The following is a 19,341-nucleotide window of genomic DNA, read 5'->3' on the forward strand; positions in this document are numbered from 1 at the left end:
GAATCAGATGGCTTTCTCTCTTCCATTTTCCACTCTTCCCATGGTTACTCCTCTTACATGTGCCTTGAAAAAGATGACTGATTACACAGAACTTCTCTACATACAGTTGACTCGAAAACAGCAGGAGTTTGAACTGCACGGTCCACTTACAGGCTTTAAAAAAATTTCTTTTTAATGTTTTTATTTATTTTTGAGAGAGACAGAGCACAAGCAGGGGAAGGGTAGAGAGAGGGAGACACAGAATCTGAAGTAGGCTCCAGCCTCTGAGCTGTCAGCACAGAGCCAGACACGGGGCTAAAAATCCACGAGCCATGAGATCATGACCTGAGCTGAAGTCGGTGCTTAACTGACTGAGCCACCCAGGAGCCCCAGGTTTTTTCCGATAAACACAGCAGAGTACTGTAAACGGATTTTCTCTTCCATACAATTTTAACTTTTTTTTTTTCTGGTTTACTTTAAGAATACAACATATAGTACATATACAAAATGTGTTAATTGAGGCTTTTGTAAAGTTTTCAGGGAGTCAAAAGTTATATGCAGATTTTCAACTGTGCAGGAGGCCAGTGCCCTTACCCCCTGCATTGTTCAAGGGTCAAAAATATACCAAAGAATTTTATTTCACTTATCATTTGGGAGCAGGAATGGGTGAATGACGAAAGAATTAGTGTATGGATAATTATATAGGTTGGCATATGGTAGCAGTGATGTTATATGGCTTCTCATAAGAAATTTGGGAAATGAGTGATATTGACAGGCACTTTCATGTACACTATACCTGGCTACTGGCAGAGCCAAAAGGAACATCCTTTTTAACGGATTAAACAACATTTCATGAACTTGAGCCCCCTTATGTGAGTAGTGGTTGGGAGCAGTAGTGGGGTGGAGAAAGGGTCTCTTCAGAACCATTAGAACCATAACCCTATTTTTACCATTGACCTCTGCAGCAAAAAAACACTTTGAAAGCAACTTCTGTGGCCTACAAAATAAAGGCAACATACTTAACTGCAAAGATTGCTGGGCTTAAGAGGAGAAATCAAATCCTGGTTCCACCATCTGCCAGATATGTAAACTAAGCAAATTATTCAATTTGTCTGAATATCAGCTTCTTCATCTGGAAAAGAGGAATAGCACTACCTGCCTACCTTGCACAGTAGTTGAGAATATCACATGACACGAGGGAAAGAACCTAGTTTATGGCTTCAATACATGTTAAATGAGTTTGAATTTGAAACTTGGGCCTAATTTTCCTTAGCATTCTGTAATTCTGTACCAACTGATCCCAAATTTGTCTTTTGCTTCCCCATTTTCAGACTCATCCAAAGCCTGGAAATGGCAGTGGATAACCCCAGAACCCTAACCCTAACATGGAGTTTCCTGTGTCTTGTTTGACTTTAAAGGTTTTATTTATTTTTGAGAAAGACAGAGAGCATAGCATACATGTGCAAGCAAGGGAGGCAGAGAGAGAGAGACAGAGAGAGGGAGAGAGAATATCCCAAGCAGATTCCACACTATCAGAGCAGAGCCTCATGCAGGGCTCGAAGTCACGAACTGTGAGATCACCACCTCAGCTGAAATCAAGAGTTGGATGTTTCACCGACTGAGCCACCGAGGCCCCCAGACCTTGTAGGACTTGAAAAAACAGCACGCATCTCACAAATCATAACATCAAGATCTTATTCTGGAATCTTGAAGCTGGCTGCTGATAAACTCAACATCACCCCTCACTTTGTCCTGAATGATGGTCCACTGTATTTGTGCCCATTTTCCCCACTTAGACCATAAGCTTCTGGAAGTTAGACACCATATCTAACTGAAGGGCTAATGAAAACCAAGAAAACATAAATGGCAACATGAAAGGCATTACAAGGCACTTGGTGACCCTGTACCAAATAAGCTGTACCTTCTAGGTGCTCTGTACAAAATAGGAACTGCTAAGTGTCTATCAAATAGATTACTTACTTTTCATATTAGTGCCACCTTCCCAGTGAAACATGGCAGTGGGATGGAAGAAAAGAGGAGGCTGGCTGGCTAACAGCTACTTGAAATGCTCTGAGCTCTAGAAGGAGCCTTAAATTCTGTGGCTCTAATTCTTCTGAAAATTACCCTTACTGGTATCAATTGATACCACAATCAATTAACCAATGAACTCAAAAGAAACAAAACTGAAGGTACTGAGTTCTGTGTAAAGGGAGGGGCAATGATATGGTCTTATGTTCAATTTCAGGCTGAGGTTTCAGATGCCATTCTTTTCAAGTTTTAATGAATGTCTACCATGTACATACATTCTGCTGAGACATGGGGGTTTGAAGAGAAAAAGAATTGTTTGTTATCAAGGAGTTGACTTCTAGTAGAAAGACACAGATATGAAAACAAGTAAGGACCATAAAATAATTTTTTGTATTATATGCACAGAGCAGGCATAGGAAGAGAACCAACCCACAACATTCACACAAAACCCAACCAAAACTAATATAGGCCTTTCCTTTAAGCAGTTAAAAAAAAAAAAAAAAAAGTGCTCAGAGGAATAATAATCACACACCTACCAAGTTCCAGACACTTTAGAAATACCAATTAACCCCTACACTGATCTATGAATTACAGTACACTTCTCTCTCCATTCAACAAAGGAGAAAACAGATCTCTTCAACAGAGATGAAGTCACTTGTTCAAGCTGACACAAATATCAACTGCAAGAGCTGAGATCTGGGTTAAGGTTTGTCTGTCTCCAAAGTCACAGTTGTTCTACTCTATCAGATCTCTATGTGTGGTCCAGGGACCACCTCCTCCCTTATCTCATGAGTGTACAGTGGAGTTTTCTAGAGGTAATATGATATGTAGTATCACAACACTGAATGCAGAAGCAGGTATGAAAATCCAGCTATATTCTATTAAGGCAGACGTTAAAAAGAATTGGTGGGAAAAAAAAGCAGAACAGTGTCACTCTTTTCACTAATTTTGAAGAGTACAGTTTCCATAAAAGTATTGTTTATGTTAAAGTGTAGTGGGCTTATTTTTTCCTCCAGCTTTATTACATGATAGACATATGAAACTGTAAGTTTAAGGTGTATATTGTGTTAATATACCCCTATACAGCAAAATAATTTCTTTTGTGCACTTGTTATAATTTTTAAATGAATTAATATACCCAATTTTAATTTGTAATCTGGTAAATATCAAAATATAAAAATCTCATAAACAGTGATAAATACACCTCGGATACACAAAATGTCTTTGGAGTCTTAAATCATCTTTAAGACTACAAAGGGGTCCTGGGGCACCTGGGTGGCTCAGTCGGTTAAGCAACGGACTTCAGCTCAGGTCATGATTTTTGTGGTTTGTGGGTTCGAGCCCAGCCTCGGGCTCGATGCTGACGGCTTGGAACCTGGAGCCTGCTTTGGGTTCTATGTCACCTTCTTTCTCTGCCCCTCCCCCCTCACACTGTCTCTCTTTCTCAAAAATATAGAATTATATATATTTTTACTTTTGAGAGAGAGCGTGTAGGCTGGAGGAAGGGGCAAAGAGAGAGAGGGAGACAGAGGATTGGAAGTGGGCTCTGGGCTGACAACAGATGTGGGGCTTGAACTCATGAAACTGCAAGATCATGACCTGAGCTGAAGTGAGATGCTTAACCGAGGCACCCAGGTGCCCCATCTCTCTCTCAAAAATAAAAAAAAATAAAAAAAAAAAAGAAAGAAAAAGAAAAAAAAGGATAAAGGTGTCCTAAGATCAAAAAGTTTAAGAGCTGCTATACTATATGATTGTGACACACCCCACAGGGTGGTGATACGGAAAGTCTTAAAGTTAGACTGATGCTTTTTTCCCCAAGAACTGTGTCCTTAAGGTAATTTGCTTGAGTGCTGCCAAAAGTGAGTACCTAAAACTGCTAATTAAATCTGGTGCTCTAATTTTAATCTTGACATCACTCCCCCCCCCCCCCCCCAGCTCTGAACTAAACCATTAAAAATAGATTTGGGTACAGCAGCCCCCACACACAGCTTGCTTTAATTAGGCTATCAGATCCACAAATTCAGTCTGATAAAGTCTTAACATCTTCACATTAAATGCCAGCTCCTGCAGACCAGATGCCCTCCAGCCTACTTAACAGAGAGAAACAGACAGCCTACCTGATGAAAACAACAGCTTTCTTCTGTCCCGGGGGGCAGCTGGTGCTCTGTGCTACACACAGCTTTCCTCCCAATCCCTAGGTTAGCAATAGAGTACATGCTGTGCCATAGCTGGGGAATGCTTCCAATCTATCTCACTGCCAAGACTTCCAGCTAAAAGATGTGTGCCAGAAGCAATCCTGACTTGCTGCAGCTTGTGGGAGCTAGATGGGCAGAAGGTGCTGCAACAGCACTGCAGGCTGAGGCTGGCAAGCAGCAACTTTTCCAGAACAAAAACATTATGTATTTTTTTAAAGTTTATATACTTATTTTGAGAGAGAGGAAGTGTGCACACACACGAGTGCAGGAGGGGCAGAGAGAAAAAAGCATGGAAAAAGAATCCTGAGCAGCCTCCACACTGTCAGGGCAGAGCCTGATGCGAGGATCGATCCCACAAACTGTGAGATCGTGACCAAGCCAAAACCAAGAGGTGGACACTTAACCCACTGAGCCACCCAGATGTCCCCAAAATACTATTTGCTACCATAGGATTATTATTAATATGATATCTGAGGTGAGCCCAGTGTAGTTCAGATTTTTTATTTAGTACTTGTGCTCTTGAATTTTCCCCATATTCAGACCGTAAGTTAAATCTGATACTGAAAAAGGTCTGGAAGGGCCAGGGGTAGTAAAAGGAAGTCTCTCCAGGCAGAAGCACAGCTGCAATACAAGATGTGGCTCAAAGGGAGAGGCTGGTGGTTACCATGACACTCTCAGGATGAGGAATGGAGCTAGGATCAGATTGCCACAGGGAGGCCCTTGGCAGTCCCTCCTTTTGAACAGGATGATGTTGGAGGCAATTAAAAGGAGACCAGACCAGAGCGAAGATGTCTGTTAATTCCCTCCACTGGCAGCTCAATTAACATTTACTTTTTTTAAAGGATTAAGCTCTATGCTGGGACTTGGATATATGAAAATGAGTAAAATATGCCTTTTACCTTGGTAGAACTCACAATCTTTCTCAAAAACCTTGTAAATAAAGTTATGATAAAGCATAGTGAACATTATTACAGTTATATACCAGGACTATGAAAACAATATGAAGAGAGAGGTCAGAGAATGCCTCAGAAAAGGTGATGCCTGAGTTGAGAGGAGTTAAGAAGATAATCTGGAAAAAGGCAACATGAATAAAGGCTTAGGTCTGAAAGGGCCTAATGGTCTGGGGAATAGCCCCACAAGTCTGATGTGGAGTTTAAACTATAAGGCAGTCTGTATGTTATGAGCAAAAGCCTAGGACTACCCAATTTGAAATTCAAAAACCTAAAAGTTTAATCAATGAAGTATACAGAGTTCACTTATGACAAGTTCTTTTTAATTCAGAACTCTTAAAAAAAACCCTAATCGCATCAAATCAAGATGTTAAAATAAAAGGTTAGGGGTGCCTAGCTGGCTCAGTCAGTAGAGCATGCAACTCTTGATCTCAGGATCATGATTTCAAGCCCCATGTCGGGTGCAGAGATTACTTTAAAAAATACAGAAAAGGTTAGCTCTACCTAAAATCATTTTAACGTGCACACCACATTTACAGAAAATAACAGCCTTATGATATTTTCAAATACATACTATAAAAAGCATTATCGTTGGGGTGCCTGGGTGGCTCAGTCGGTTAAGCTAGATCTCGGCCCAGGTCGCGATATCATGTCATGGTTCCTGGGTTCAAGCCCTGTGTCAGGCTCTGCGGTGATGGTGCAGAGCTTGTTTGGGATTCTCTCTCTCTCTCTGTCTCTCTCTGTCTCTCTCTGCCCCTCCCCCGCTTGTTCTCTCCCCCCTCCCTGCAAAATAAACTTAAAAAAAATTATGGTTAACAATGATTACTAATATTAAGTAATTTAAAATATCAGTTATCTCTTTTCTTTCCACATTTCCTTGGGGAATAAGGAAAGGGCAAAAGAGGAGCAGAAACAACTGAAACATGTAACCAGAATCAGAATCCCTGCAACACAGGGAGTAAGTTACTGAGCCTTGTGCCACACACACTGGGGAACATATAGTTCCTGTCCTAGCACAGGGGCTATCAAACCACAGAGGGCCAGATCTGACACTGCAGTACAAAATCAGATACTGATAATATATAAGTGAACAGGAGTGGCCTAATTTGGCCAAGGAGCTTTAGTTTGGTGACCCCTGAGCTACAAGTACAGGAGTCATTGAAAGAATTAGTGACCAAGGTACCATGGGAACCTGTGAGAGTAGACTCCAACTTGGGCCTTGAGGAAATGACTTTTTTTCCGCAAGTTTATTCATTTTTGAGACACAGAGACAAAGGGTGAGCGGGAGAAGGGCAGAGAGAGGGAGACACAGAATCCAAAGCAGGCTCCAGGCTCTGAGCTGTCAGCACAGAGCCTGTTGTGGGGCTTGAACTCATGAACTGTGAGATCATGACCTAAGCTGAAGTCAGACACTTAACTGACTGAACCACCCAGGTGCCCCTAGAGGAAATGACTTTGAATAAACACCTTAAGAGTATGGAGGAGTTAGCAAAGGGAGGAGCTGGCTTCTTTGGTGTAAGTGGTGATGATGGAGAAGGGCACTTCCAGCACAAGGCCCAGAATGTGCTGTGGCAGGGACAGTGAAGGCCAGTTTGACTGCAGAGATGGAGAAGGGTTCATAATGAATTGGGAGTATAGTCATAAGGGCCTTGACAGGATAAGTTAAAGATTTTGGACTCTAAAAGGTGCCGGGAAGTCCCTGGAGGGTTTTAAACAGAATTGACTTAATTTACTAACTCAACAAAGATTCATTTGATGGGTGCCTACTACATGTCAGGCATGTGCAAAACAAAGTCCTTGCCCCTAGGATATCTGTATTCTGGTGTAAGAGACAAACTGCAAACAAAATAAGCCTCTTTGTAAGTACTAGGAAGGAAATACTCTCACCTCTGAGAGGGTGAGGTTAGGCTGAGATGTCAAGAATGGGTAGGATGTGGTATGAAGAGCCAGGGGAAGAGGTTCCTGGTAGAAAAGGTGGGCAAGAACTTGGCATGTCCTAAGGCCAGTGTGACCAGAGAATGGTGAAGGCAGCAGAACGGAAGGGAGTTGAGGGGCTGCACAAGTGGGGCTATGAAGGCCAAGGAAAACCACTGGAGTGTTTTAAACAGACTTGACCTGCTATGTGGAAAATGGACAGCAGGGGTATCCGAGTGGAACCAGGGAAAATGAGGATACTATTGTTGGAGCCCATGCAAAAGACGATAGTGGCTTGGAAGAGGGTGGTAGAAGTAGAGATGGAGAACCTAAGATAGATTGGAAATATACTTTGGAAGTAGAAGTGACAGGCCTTACTGAAAGACTTGGGGGAGGAGAGTGGTAAGGAAAAACAACAACAACAACAACAACAACAAGATAACTCTCAGAGGTCTGGCTTTGGTAACCCTGTGGATGAGAGTTAACAGAGAGAGAGAGAGGGAAGACAAGGTTTGGAATGATGGGAAAACTACAACGTTCTTTTTGTTATGTTAGATTAGGGACGTCTAAGAGACATCCAAATGGAGCTATTAAACAGGAATTCTGTGTACGATTCTTTTTTTTTTTTTAATTTTTTTTTCAACGTTTATTTTATTTTTGGGACAGAGAGAGACAGAGCATGAACGGGCGAGGGGCAGAGAGAGAGGGAGACACAGAATCAGAAACAGGCTCCAGGCTCTGAGCCATCAGCCCAGAGCCCGACGCGGGGCTCGAACTCACGGACCGCGAGATCGTGACCTGGCTGAAGTCGGACGCTCAACCGACTGCGCCACCCAGGCGCCCCTCTGTGTACGATTCTTGAACACAGAGAAGGCTGAGCTAGGGGTTTGAACTTGAGAGTTGCCAGCTTTCAGATGGTTATTAAAGATATGAGACTGGATCATCTAAAGGACGCATGCAGAGAATCCAGGATTAAACTCTGAAGGAAATTCAACATTTAGACAGTAGGCAGAAAGCAAAAGTGGCTAGGAAAGGAGACTGAGAAGGAGCAACCAGAGAAATGGAGACAATCCAGGAGTAAACTGTGTTGCATATTCCAGGGATTGAGGAAGACGAGAACAAAGTATCCATGAGATCCAGCAATACAGAGAACACTGGTAACCTTGACAGAAATTTCAACCAAATGGTCAGAAGAGAAGCCAAACTAGTATAGCCTGAAGAATGAATAAAATTCAAGAAAGCTGATACAGGTAGAAATCTGGCTATGAAGGGAAATAAAAAACTAGGATGGTAGTTGGAGGGGGATAAGCGGGATACCAGAGCAGAATGTGTATGTGATGGGAGCAGGTTTGGTAGGATTGGGTGACTAATTTTATCCAGGAGTAATAGGAAAAATCCAAGGATTTTACACAGGATTCTGACCATGGCACCATTTATTGAGACCAAGAGCACAGGATCAAGGGCAAATTTACTTGCCTCCAAAGACCATTTGTTTCCACTATACTGGGTAGGCTTCTTTTCTTGTGAAGATCTATTGAGAAAGAACCGTGAAACATGCCCGAGCCTCTCTAGACTGCACCACTTCCAGATGTGATTAATCTCTTAATGAGGTTTAAACCTCTTAGAGTAACAATACTATGCTAATCTAATCTAGTAGTCATACAAGATTGAAAGAATATATTTGTATTGGCTGAAGGAACACTAGTGATGGAAAAGGCTCTAAATTCGGCTGATAAGGGAGTAATCATACTTTTGCAATGAATACACTGAAGACTTTAAAACCGGTAACATCCAGATAAATAGTGCAGGTAGGCTTTTTTCCCCCGAATAAATTAATCAAATTCAAGACTGTGTACATTCTCCATGTTCATTAATAGCAGCGGTGTAACTTAATACTCCCTTGCTACTTCTGATATTACAGTGAATTTCCACGGACGCATTTTCAGAGAGTTTAGGCCTCCTCTTAAATAAAGGTAAGTATCACTTCTTCAAACAACCTAGAAAAAGAACTGCTCCTGCTGGTTCAAGGTACTGCCTGGGGAGAAAGGCAGAAAATGGAAGAAAATGAAGTTTTCACTTAATAGCTCATTCTGATGTTTGGGGTAGGCGGTTGATGAATGCAGGCATCTATATAAAAAGTTCTAATTTTATTTTCAACAATCGGAAAAAAATACCATTTGGCATCACCCTCTAACTTGATGGTCGAGCTGCTGAAAGCTCCGTAGGTTTAACATCTCCAGAACAATAAATTCGATCACCTGATCCTGACTCAGAAGCCTTAAGTCCCTTCCATTCCCAATCTTTTGGCGTGGCCCAATTTTCACAAGCTGCGAGAGAAGGACGGAATCCCGGGAAGCCTGTTGATACAACAAGGCGACCAATTCATCGGTTCCGGGTAGCACAGGGTTGGGAAAAGCGCTGAGACTCTAGGCAACTACTCCGGTTTCCTCCTCCTTTTCCTTCATAGAGCAGTGAAGGCCGGGGGCCCCCCTTCTTCCCGCATACGGCTCCCCAATACCTCTTCCCTTACGGGACCAGGCCCTAGGAGCCTAGTTCCTCTCACCTGCCCCATTCGAGGAACACGCTTTCCAGTCCGAACTTTACCTGCCTGAAGCCCGCCGCTACTCCGGTGCGCTAAGCCCCCACCGACGAAAATGGAGTCGTCGAACCGAGACTGGGAAAAGATACTACGGACCCACCGCACGGCCCCTCCGCCGCCACCGCCGCCGCTGCTGCGTCAACGTGCTACGTCACTTCCGGCTCCCTGTCACCGGGAGTGGGCGGGCCATTTCTTGCTCTCTCCTCTCACCCGGCTCTCGAGGCTTCGTTTGGGAGGGCGCGAAAACTGGCAGAAGTGGCTCAGGAAGAAAGTGTCGCAGAGACTTGGGAACAGAGCTTGGGGATCGAAAACGTCAGGCCTGGCTTCTTCCTCAGGCCGCTCTAGCCAAAGGAACCATAAAGACTAGACTAGGGCGTCTCCGTTTCCTCCTCTCTGTGGTTCCGCCTGCAGCTTCCGCTTCCGGGGAGGGGCCTAATTTTTCTTCGAAGATTAGGGTTTCTGCGCTATAGCTAGGATGGCCGTGGTGCCGCTACTGTTGTTGGGCGGTTTGTGGAGTGCTGTGGGAGCGTCCAATCTGGCTGTCGTTACATGCGGCTCTGTAGTGAAGCTACTCAATACGCGCCATAACGTGCGACTGCACTCACACGACGTGCGATATGGGTCAGGTACTGCCACCCGGGTTCGGGTGGGCTGGGAGGGCCTGGTAGGCTCCGGAGGGGGCGGGGCCAAGAGAATATCTGAGGGGTGTGGTCTGGGAACGTTAGGGGATCCTGGGGTAGGTTCCTGAGGTTTAGAGGCGGAGAATCGGAGAATTGGGTGTAATAATTATACTAGCTTCTGTCTGGTGTGTTACGTACCGGGCACATTGCACGGATGCTTTTTTGGATTTATGACATTCTTACGAGGTAGAGACGATTGTTATCCTCATTTTACAGATGAGGAAACAAACTCAAATAAATCACATGCTCAGAGCCTTGCAGCTAGTGAATGACAGAGACGGGGTTCGAACCAAATCTGTCCAGTTTCAAGGCCTGCTTTCAGCTACTCCAGGCTGGCACTACTCAGTGCGGGAGAGACAGACATGTAGAAAATTACAGTAAGTGCTGTATCTCTGAAGTCTTGAACTCCAAGACCTCACTTTTTAACTATATTTCCTCTGTGCTGGCTATTTTGTATTTTATACTCGCTCTTCAATCCTTTTCCTTTGTCCTCTTTTTACTCAAATTTACCCTTATGGAGAATTTAAAGCACTCATTGGAATTGGGGAGGAAATCATTTTAGAGGGCTTTTTAACGTAGGACATTAAAATGCTTAGTTGGTGGGTTCATTCAATAAAATTTTATTATGTCCCTAATATTGTTCTAGATACAGGAGATATAGTGAGCCAGTTAGCAAGTTACAGGAAAACAAAAACTGACCAAAAAAGTTCAGCTAGTGAGATGTGAGAAGCATCTAAGATGATTGCTAGATTTCTGTCTTGGATGACTGATGATATTAGCTAAGAGAAGATGGGGGCTGGTCTGTGCTCATGATTCTCAAAACTCGTCTGACCAGTTAAACTAGGAAAGGAATTGAGTTGTCACTGTTGGGATGTTTTATAATCCTAGCAGCCATTCAGTGAACACCTACTATGTGCCAGCTTGTTACTTTTTAATTTGATGTAGTTTCCTAGTTTGGGTCTACTAAATCAGAATGTGGGAGAGAGGCCTGACAATAATAATGTGTAGATTTGAAAGTTTTTCAGGTGCTTCTAATGGGCAGCCAGATTTTAGAACCAGATTCAGTCTGGATCTCAAAAGAAAGATCTGTGCTGAGCCTGAGGTAGAGAGTTAAGTACATCATTGTACCACAGGGCGGGGAGTTGAAAATATCGGGAAAGTGAGATTGCTCAGGATGAACCGTGGTTCTTCTCAATCTGGTGTCAATTTGAATCCCTTGAAGAACCTGTTGAAGCATGTATCAATGCTTTTGTCCTGACCTCCAACAAGTGTTTAAGAATAGATAAGGATAGGGGCACCTGGGTGGCTCAGCTGGTTAAGCGTCCGACTTCAGCTCAGGTCATGATCTCTCGGTTCGTGGGTTTGAGCCCCGAATCAGGCTCTGCTGACAGCTCGAATTCTCGAATTCTGTGGCTCCTTCTCTCTCTGCCCCTCCCCTGCTCACACTCTGTCTCTTTCTCTCAAAAATAAATAAACATTACAAAAATTAAAAAAAAAAAAAAAGGACAAAGGTAGACTCTGTGTAATCCAAGATTTAAGGGTGGGAGAAAACTCTACTGGCCATACTACTCTGAACACACTCAATCCCATCTGATCTCTGAAGGATAGGAGAGGAAGTGGAGAGTTGAATGGAATATGAAAAAGTGGAAGACACCAAGTGTAGACCATGATTTAGTGAAGCCTGGCAGTGATCCAGGACAAAGAGAGCTGTAAGGCTGTAAGGCAATAACCAGAAGTCAGGAGGGAGACTTGATTTTCTTTCTTTCTTTCTTTCTTTCTTTCTTTCTTTCTTTCTTTCTTTCTTTCTCTCTTCCTTCCTTCCTTCCTTCCTTTCTCCCTTTCTTTCTTTCTTTCTTTCTTTCTTTCTTTCTTTCTTTCTTTCTCTCTTCCTTCCTTCCTTCCTTTCTCTCTTTCTTTCTTTCTTTCTTTCTTTCTTTCTTTCTTTCTTTCTCACTTTCTAGATGTAACAAAGTCCATTGTGAATGGAAGAGGCAATAGTGAGAAACTGGTAGTTTGGCTACATTTACCCAGATAACTGTGGTATAAGGCATAATGTGTTAAGTGGTAAAAGGCGAGTATCGCTAGGGTACTGAAGGCAAAGCTAGGAGGAAAGGTGAGAGTAACTAGGAAAGTGTCTTGAGTACCTTAAAGAACTGAGTAATAGATGAAAGCCTAGGGAAGAGAATATTCCTGGAGTTTATAAGAGAAAGTGGTCTCTGATATAACTTTACAGAAACTTGACAGGAAATGAAGCTTCATGGGAGGCCATGTGGTAGAGTGGTTAAGAGTGTGAGTTCTAGAGCTGGGCCATCTAGGTTCAACCCCAGCACTGTCTCTTGGTGCTGTGTGACCTTGGGTGTACCTTTCTGACAATACAGTGTAAAATGGGGATGATCGTAATGATAAGACCTACCTAAGAGAATATATGCATGTATGAAATAAGAATATTCAGGCAAAAGGTTTGGATTGGTATTTGATGTTAAGAAAGTGCTCAGTACACGTTAGCTACCTAGCAACTTTTATTGTATGTTTTCCTTTTTCTTTATAACCTTGTAGCTATGTATTTTTAACCCATAGAATTGTACCTCTTGAGGCAGCATCAACCAAATTCAGAGGACTCAAGAATACTTTTATAACATAGATCACTTACAGGAATTAAGGAGCTGCAACAACAGCTTGGATTAAAGTTGACAACAAAAGTTAATCTCCTTTTAATTGTGAAATGTGACAAAAGTAATACATTGTAACGCGATGTGACAGTAGTAAACCGTTGAATAATAGTAAATATGTTTCAATTGTATGATTAGACACCTGACAAATCCTAGGTGCTATCCAGGATATCATACATAGGTAAACAATACTCGTGCTTCAAAAAAATGAACGTAAGTGCATTTATTTAGTGCCCTTTGATGCAAATGCTTAGAGTCTTCTGACACAGTACACTGTTAATTATAATTTATCAGACAATACTATGTAAACATGTTTAGTATTTTTCACATATTTTTTAATGCTGTAGACAAAAAAATATTATCAAGCTCAGGGTTTCCTCTCTACTCCTCCAAACCTGTTTTATGCACAGGGTGAATTATTGGCCTTAGGAAAGAGAGTGATTGGTTGAGCTCACCCTTTTCCTTCCTTTTTTTTTTTTTTTTTTTTTTTGACTGCAGGTAGTGGGCAGCAGTCAGTGACAGGTGTAACCTCTGTGGATGACAGCAATAGTTACTGGAGGATACGGGGGAAGACCGCTACAGTGTGTGAGAGGGGAACCCCCATCAGATGTGGCCAACCCATCCGGCTGACACATGTCAACACTGGCCGAAATCTCCATAGTCACCACTTCACCTCACCTCTTTCTGGGAACCAGGTGTGGTGGCATCCTGTGCATTACTCCATTGAGTGGTCTGATATCTGGGTTCTTAGCTCTTTCTTTTTTAGGTGTAGCTGTTATTTTTGTACAGATCTGGAGAATTGGCTTTGTCTCAAAAGTGTTGAAGGACATTGTTTCTGGTCAAAGTAGAGATTGTGCATCTAGATGAAATCAAGAAATGAGGAAAGAATAGGTATATGTTAGCATATCATAAGTCACCTTGATAAATCCTGCAATAAAGAAGCCCAGTGTTGACACATGAAAAGATTCTGAACATCACTCATCATCAAGGAAATGTGAATCAAAACCACAACGAGATATCCTTTGTCAGAATGGCTACGATCAAATAAGAAGAAGCGTTGGCAAGGAAGCAGAGAAAAGGGAACCCTTGTGCACCGTTGGTAGGAATGCCAACTGGTGCAGCCACTGTGGAAAATAGTATGGAGTTTCCTCAAAAAGTTAAAAATAGAAATATCGTATGATCCAGTATTTCCACTACTATTTATCTAAAGAAAATGAAAACAATAATTTGAAAAGATAGATGTACCACTATATTTATTGCAGCATTATTTGCAATAGTCCAGATATGGAAGCAACCCAAGTGTACATCAGTAGATGAGTGGGTAAGAAAGATTTGGCATAGACATATATACACAATAGACTCAGCCATACAAAAGGATGAGATCTTGCCATCTGTGACAACGTGGATGGACCTAGAGGGTATTATGCTAAGTGAAATAAGTCAGAGAAAGACATAGCATACGATTTCACTTATATGTGGGACCTAAGAAAACAAACAAAAAGCAGAGTCAGACCTATAAATGTGGAGAACAAACTGATGGTTGTTGGAGAGGAAGGGAGTGGGGAGATGGGCAGCATGGGTGAAGGAGTGTGGGAGATAGCAAGCTTCCAGTCACAGAATGAATAAGTCCCTTTGACATGGATGAAAGCTACAGGATAGGGAATATAGTTAGTGGTATTGTAATAGCATTGTATGGTAACATGTAGTTACACACTTGGGGTGAGCATAACGATATATATAGACTTGTTGAATATACATCTGAAACTGATGTAACATTGTGTTTCCACTAAAAACAAACAAACAAAAGGAGAGCCTGGGTAGCTCAGTTGGTTAAGTGTCTGGCTTCAGCTCAGGTCATGATCTCACAGCTTGTGAGTTTGAGCCCCACGTCGGGCTCTGTGCTGGAGCCTGCTTCTGGATTCTCTGTCTCCCTCTCTCTCTGACCCTCCCTAGCTCGCTCTGTGTCTGTCTCTGTTTCAAAAATGAATAAATGTTAAAAAAAAAATAAAAATTAAAAAAAAAACAAAACAATGTTTTCCAAACTTTGAATAAAAATTATTATTTTAAATGATGCCAACTAACCATATTAGGAAAATGAATTAGGTATTGTGCCACTTTCTTATTTTTATTTTTTAAGTAATCTCTGTGCCCAGTCTGAGGCTTGAATTCATGACCCCCAAGATCAAGAGTTGCATGCTCTACTTAGTGAGCCAACCAGGTGCCCTAGTATCATGCTACTTTTTCAAGCCTTGAGCTTTTAGGAGATATGGACCCCTTAATGACTGCTTCCGTCCTACCCCCACTCTGCACATGGTTTTCCATACTAGCATCTTACATTAGGTAAATTTCATGCAGTCTATAAAGTAGTATTGATACATTGATTTTTTTAAAAATTAATTTATTTAGAGAAAGAGTGCTAGTGCCAGCAGGGAGGAGGGGCAGAAAGAGAATCCCAAGTAGGCTCCACACCCTCAGCACAGAGCCCAGCTGGAGGGGGGTCGAACCCGTGAAACGCGAGATCATGACCTGAGCTGAAATCACGGGTGGGATGCCCAATTCGCTGAGCCACTCAGGTGCCCCTTGTTATCAACCAGAGTCCAAGGTTTATTTTGATTTCCTTAGATTTTACCTACTGTACTTTTTCTGTTCCAGGACCCCATTCAGGCTACCACATGACATTTAGTTGTCCTGTCTCATGCTACTCTTAGGTGTGATACTTTCTCAAATTCTTGTTTTTGATGACCTTGGTAGTTTTGAGGGATGCTGGTCAAGTGTATTATAGGGTGCTCCTCTAGTGAGCTCTGTCTGATCTTTTTGTCACAATAGATCAGATTTACAAAGGTTTTTGGGAGGAAGGCCACAGGAGTAAAGTGGCATTTTCATAACAGAGTCAAGGGTACATACGGAGCTGCACGATTATGTTGGTAATTGATTACCTTGCTGAAATAGTGTTTGTCAGGTTTCTCTAGTAAAGCTATTCTTTTCTTCCTCCTTTTCATATTGTGTTTTTGGAAGGAGGTCACTATGCACAACCCACACTTAAGGAATGGGAGTTATACTCCCTTTCCCATAGAATAGAGTAGCTACAAAATTTATTTGGAATTCTTCTGCATGGGAGATTTGTCTCTTTTTACTTATTTATTCAATCATTTATTTATATCAGTATGGGCTCATGAATATTTTATACATTGATTTATGATCCCCTAATACTGCCTTTATTTTTTGCTCAAATTGTTCCAACTTTTGCCATTGGGAGCTCTTTCATTTGTCTCCTCCGTCCATTTGACATACTCCCATTTTTGTGTGTGTGTGTGTGTGTGTGTGTGTGTGTGTGTGTGTTTTAAACTGTCCTTTCTTTCTGGCACTCAGATATTCTAGGCTCATCTTGTATATTTCTTTTTAGTTTTTTCATCTTGTATATTTCTTGCCCCAGTCCTTAGAATCAGCTATTCCTCCAAGAAGGTCTGTTTCCTTTTATCGGAGGATGATATTAGAAACCATGATCTTAGCTCTTACATGAGTTTGTTGCTACTGGGGTGTGTTGGATCTTTTAGCCTTCTCACCTGACAGAGCAAAGAAACGTGTATATGTATCCATGTATTACTAAATGTTTATATGTGTAAGGACCTGTATCTGTATTATGTTAAACATGAGTTCCTACTGACATCTCCAACTATATATAATCCATTACCACTTAAGTCATTTTAGCCTCTTCTCTTTACTTATTTGTAAATTTCCACACTAACAGATAATCTGGCTCCCACCAGTGTTAGTTATTACTTGTTCAGTTCCATATGCAAGTATAGTAGAATTGTTAATTATGTGTAGTTCCTTTTGCCTTTAGTCTTACAGACTCTTTCCAAATGACTGTTTTATTTGTTTGTTTATTTATTTATTTAATCTTTTATTTTTATTTATTTTTAAAGAAATATTATTTTGAGAGAGAGAGCGCGAAAGGGGGAGGGACAGAGAGAGAAAGAGGCAAAGAATCCAAAGCAGGCTCCAGGCCCTGAGCTAGCTGTCAGCACATAGCCTGATGCAGGTCATGATCTTGTGGTTTGTGAGTTCGAGCCCCGCATCGGGTTCTGTGCTGACAGCTCAGAGCCTGTAGCCTGCTTCAGATTCTTTGTCTCCCTCTTTCTCTCTCTCTCCCACACTCACGCTTTCTCTTTCTCTCTTTCTCAAAAAATGACTAAACATTAAAAAAATTAGGGGCACCTGGGTGGCTCAGTCACTTGAGCGTCTGTCTTCGGTTCAGGTCATGATCTTGCAGTTCGTGAGTTCAAGCCCTGCATTAGGCTCTATGCTGACAGCTCAGAGCCTGGACCCTGGTTTGGAGTCTGTGTCTTCGTCTCTGTGTCCCTGCTCCTCCCCTGCTTGTGCTCTCTCTTGCTCTCAGACATAAATAAACATTAACACTTTTTTTAAATAATTAAAGAAAAAAAAGGACATGCTTAACCAACTGAGCTGCCCAGATGCCCCTGTAACTTTTCTATTGCAGTAGAAATTCTGAATATTTGGCTTTAAGGGGAATGGGATTAGGAGAGAAGTGGAAGAGAGACTGCTATCACTTATTCTATTATTTCATTTAGTTCTTACAATTATTCTATAATGTGATACTGTCATCATTTTTTAGATGAGAAAATGAAGGCTCAGAGGAGTTACACAGGAAGGAATGGAGCTGGGGTTCAAGGTCTGCTAGTCTCCAGAGCCCATCCCCCTTTGTAACTTGTGTTGCTTCCCAGGTCACTTAAAATGTAGTTAAGGGAATGGGGCAGGAATACTTCAAGTCAAAGAACAAGAGTAAGACTGTAATAGAAAACGTAAGGCAAGCATTGGATTTCTTGTAAAGTAAGTGTTTGGAACATAATCCTAGGGCAACTGATTTCATGTCCTTTGTGTCTTTTTATTTATTTATTTATTTTAATGTTTTTATTTATTTTTGAGACACAGAGAGACAGAGCATGAGCAGGGGAGGGGCAGAGAGAGAGGGAGACACAGAATCCGAAGCAGGCTCCAGGCTCTGAGCTGTCAGCACAGAGCCCGACGTGGGGCTCGAACTCACACACCGCAAGATCATGACCTGAGCCGAAGTCGGACGCTCAACCGACTGAGCCACCCAGGCGCCCCACGTCTTTTTATTTTTAAATAACCCTGGAAAGCCTCTTATTTTTCACCTTGGGTAGCCTTAGTTTTCTTCCCATTCCTCTCTGTCTCCTTTCCGAGCCTATGTGTCAGTCATGCTAATATTGCAACCCTTTGTGTCTTTCAGGAAGTGAGCGCTTTTGGTGAGGAGGGTGAAGGCGATTATCTGGATGACTGGACAGTGCTCTGTAATGGGCCCTACTGGGTGAGGGATGGTGAGGTGCGGTTCAAGCATTCTTCCACTGAAGTTCTGCTGTCTGTCACCGGAGAACAATACGGTCGACCCATTAGTGGGCAAAAAGAGGTACATGGCATGGCCCAGCCTAGCCAGAACAACTACTGGAAAACCATGGAAGGCATCTTCATGAAGCCCACTGAGTTGTTAAAGACAGAAGCTCATCACGCAGAGCTGTGAGTCTGGAAGCTGTGAGCCAGTGCCACCGCACAGTGTTCATGACATTTGCTGCTGCTGCTCCACCTTGGGATCCCTGTCACAGGTTCCCCGGGCAGTGGCCTTGTCACCACTGAGATGAAGATGCATGACAGAATACAGTGGCTGTGGCTGGAAGCTTCAGCCCTTTACACTTGAATTGGTTGTTCTCCCAGACTTTGGGTCAGTTCTTTTTGAGTACAGGACTTGCTGGTGAAGGAGCACATACTTTTTGTTCGTATCGATAAAACAGAAACTGAGGGAGATACCTCTCTTAGTTGGGAAATTTTTACTCCTCAGAAGCTTGGCATCATGGATTATTGATGTGTGACTTTTCTCCTACTTTCTCCAGAATGATAAAGAATTTCATTATTAGTCATCATGTTGTCATTTATTAGGTGTGCTATTTCATAATCTGATTGATCCTTGAGTCTTATGAGAGTCACCGCTACTACTCTTGAGATGCTGGAAACCTTTGGTGTGGGCCCTTTTAAGAGCCTTATTTGCATCCAAACTTTTTCTGTTTCCACTTTCCGAGCACCTCAGTTTTACTAGATTTTTGACTAATTATGGCTAAAGACCCTCAAGGAATACAGCTTAATAAATAGCCAATAAAATGTTTTACTCTGAATTTGTTACTGCAGTTGAGAGAAAGGGTTAAGGGTAGTAAGAAGGAACCAATATTTATTCACTGCTAAAACTAGATACCGTACTATAGTTCTTACCTCATTTAATTTTCACAGAGGTATTGT

General features: G+C 42.1%; 2 protein-coding genes across 6 annotated transcripts in view; one reads left to right on the forward strand and one right to left on the reverse strand.

The window, feature by feature from the left end:
* Nucleotides 1-9,828, reverse strand: part of SUPT6H (SPT6 homolog, histone chaperone and transcription elongation factor) — a 32,934-nt gene extending 23,106 nt beyond the window's left edge. Inside the window, exon 1 of one of the 4 annotated variants that reach the window (XR_015243969.1) lies at nt 9,671-9,828. The gene's annotated coding sequence lies outside the window, so the exon portion shown is untranslated. Of the gene's footprint in view, nt 1-9,629 lie in introns of all 4 variants that reach the window. The other 3 variants (XM_025915803.2, XM_086686499.1, XM_086686498.1) reach the window with 3 other exon arrangements.
* A 24-nt stretch (nt 9,829-9,852) lies between these two features.
* On the forward strand, nt 9,853-19,220 carry SDF2 (stromal cell derived factor 2). 2 transcript variants are annotated; one of them, XM_086686510.1, is made up of 3 exons: nt 9,853-10,291; nt 13,513-13,724; nt 18,287-19,220. In XM_086686510.1, the coding sequence occupies exons 1-3, from the start codon at nt 10,141-10,143 to the stop codon at nt 18,572-18,574; spliced, it is 651 nt and encodes a 216-aa protein (XP_086542636.1). In that variant the 5' UTR covers nt 9,853-10,140; the 3' UTR covers nt 18,575-19,220. The 2 variants fall into 2 exon arrangements, with proteins under 2 accessions (XP_086542636.1, XP_025771599.1); XM_025915814.2 differs by having other exon boundaries at nt 9,870-10,291; nt 13,513-13,709.
* Nucleotides 19,221-19,341: the final 121 nt, after the last annotated feature.

This window comes from Puma concolor, chromosome E1, assembly GCF_028749965.1.
Source record: "Puma concolor isolate L17-30 chromosome E1, mPumCon1.1.hap2, whole genome shotgun sequence".
Lineage (NCBI taxonomy): Eukaryota > Metazoa > Chordata > Mammalia > Carnivora > Felidae > Puma > Puma concolor.

Coding starts and splice junctions, on each gene's coding strand:
- SDF2 (XM_086686510.1), top strand. CDS start 10,141: ATGGCCGTGGTGCCGCTACTGTTGTTGGGCGGTTTGTGGAGTGCTGTG. Junction 10,292..13,512: donor CGACGTGCGATATGGGTCAG/GTACTGCCACCC, acceptor TTTTGACTGCAG/GTAGTGGGCAGCAGTCAGTG. Junction 13,725..18,286: donor ACCAGGTGTGGTGGCATCCT/GTGCATTACTCC, acceptor TGTGTCTTTCAG/GAAGTGAGCGCTTTTGGTGA.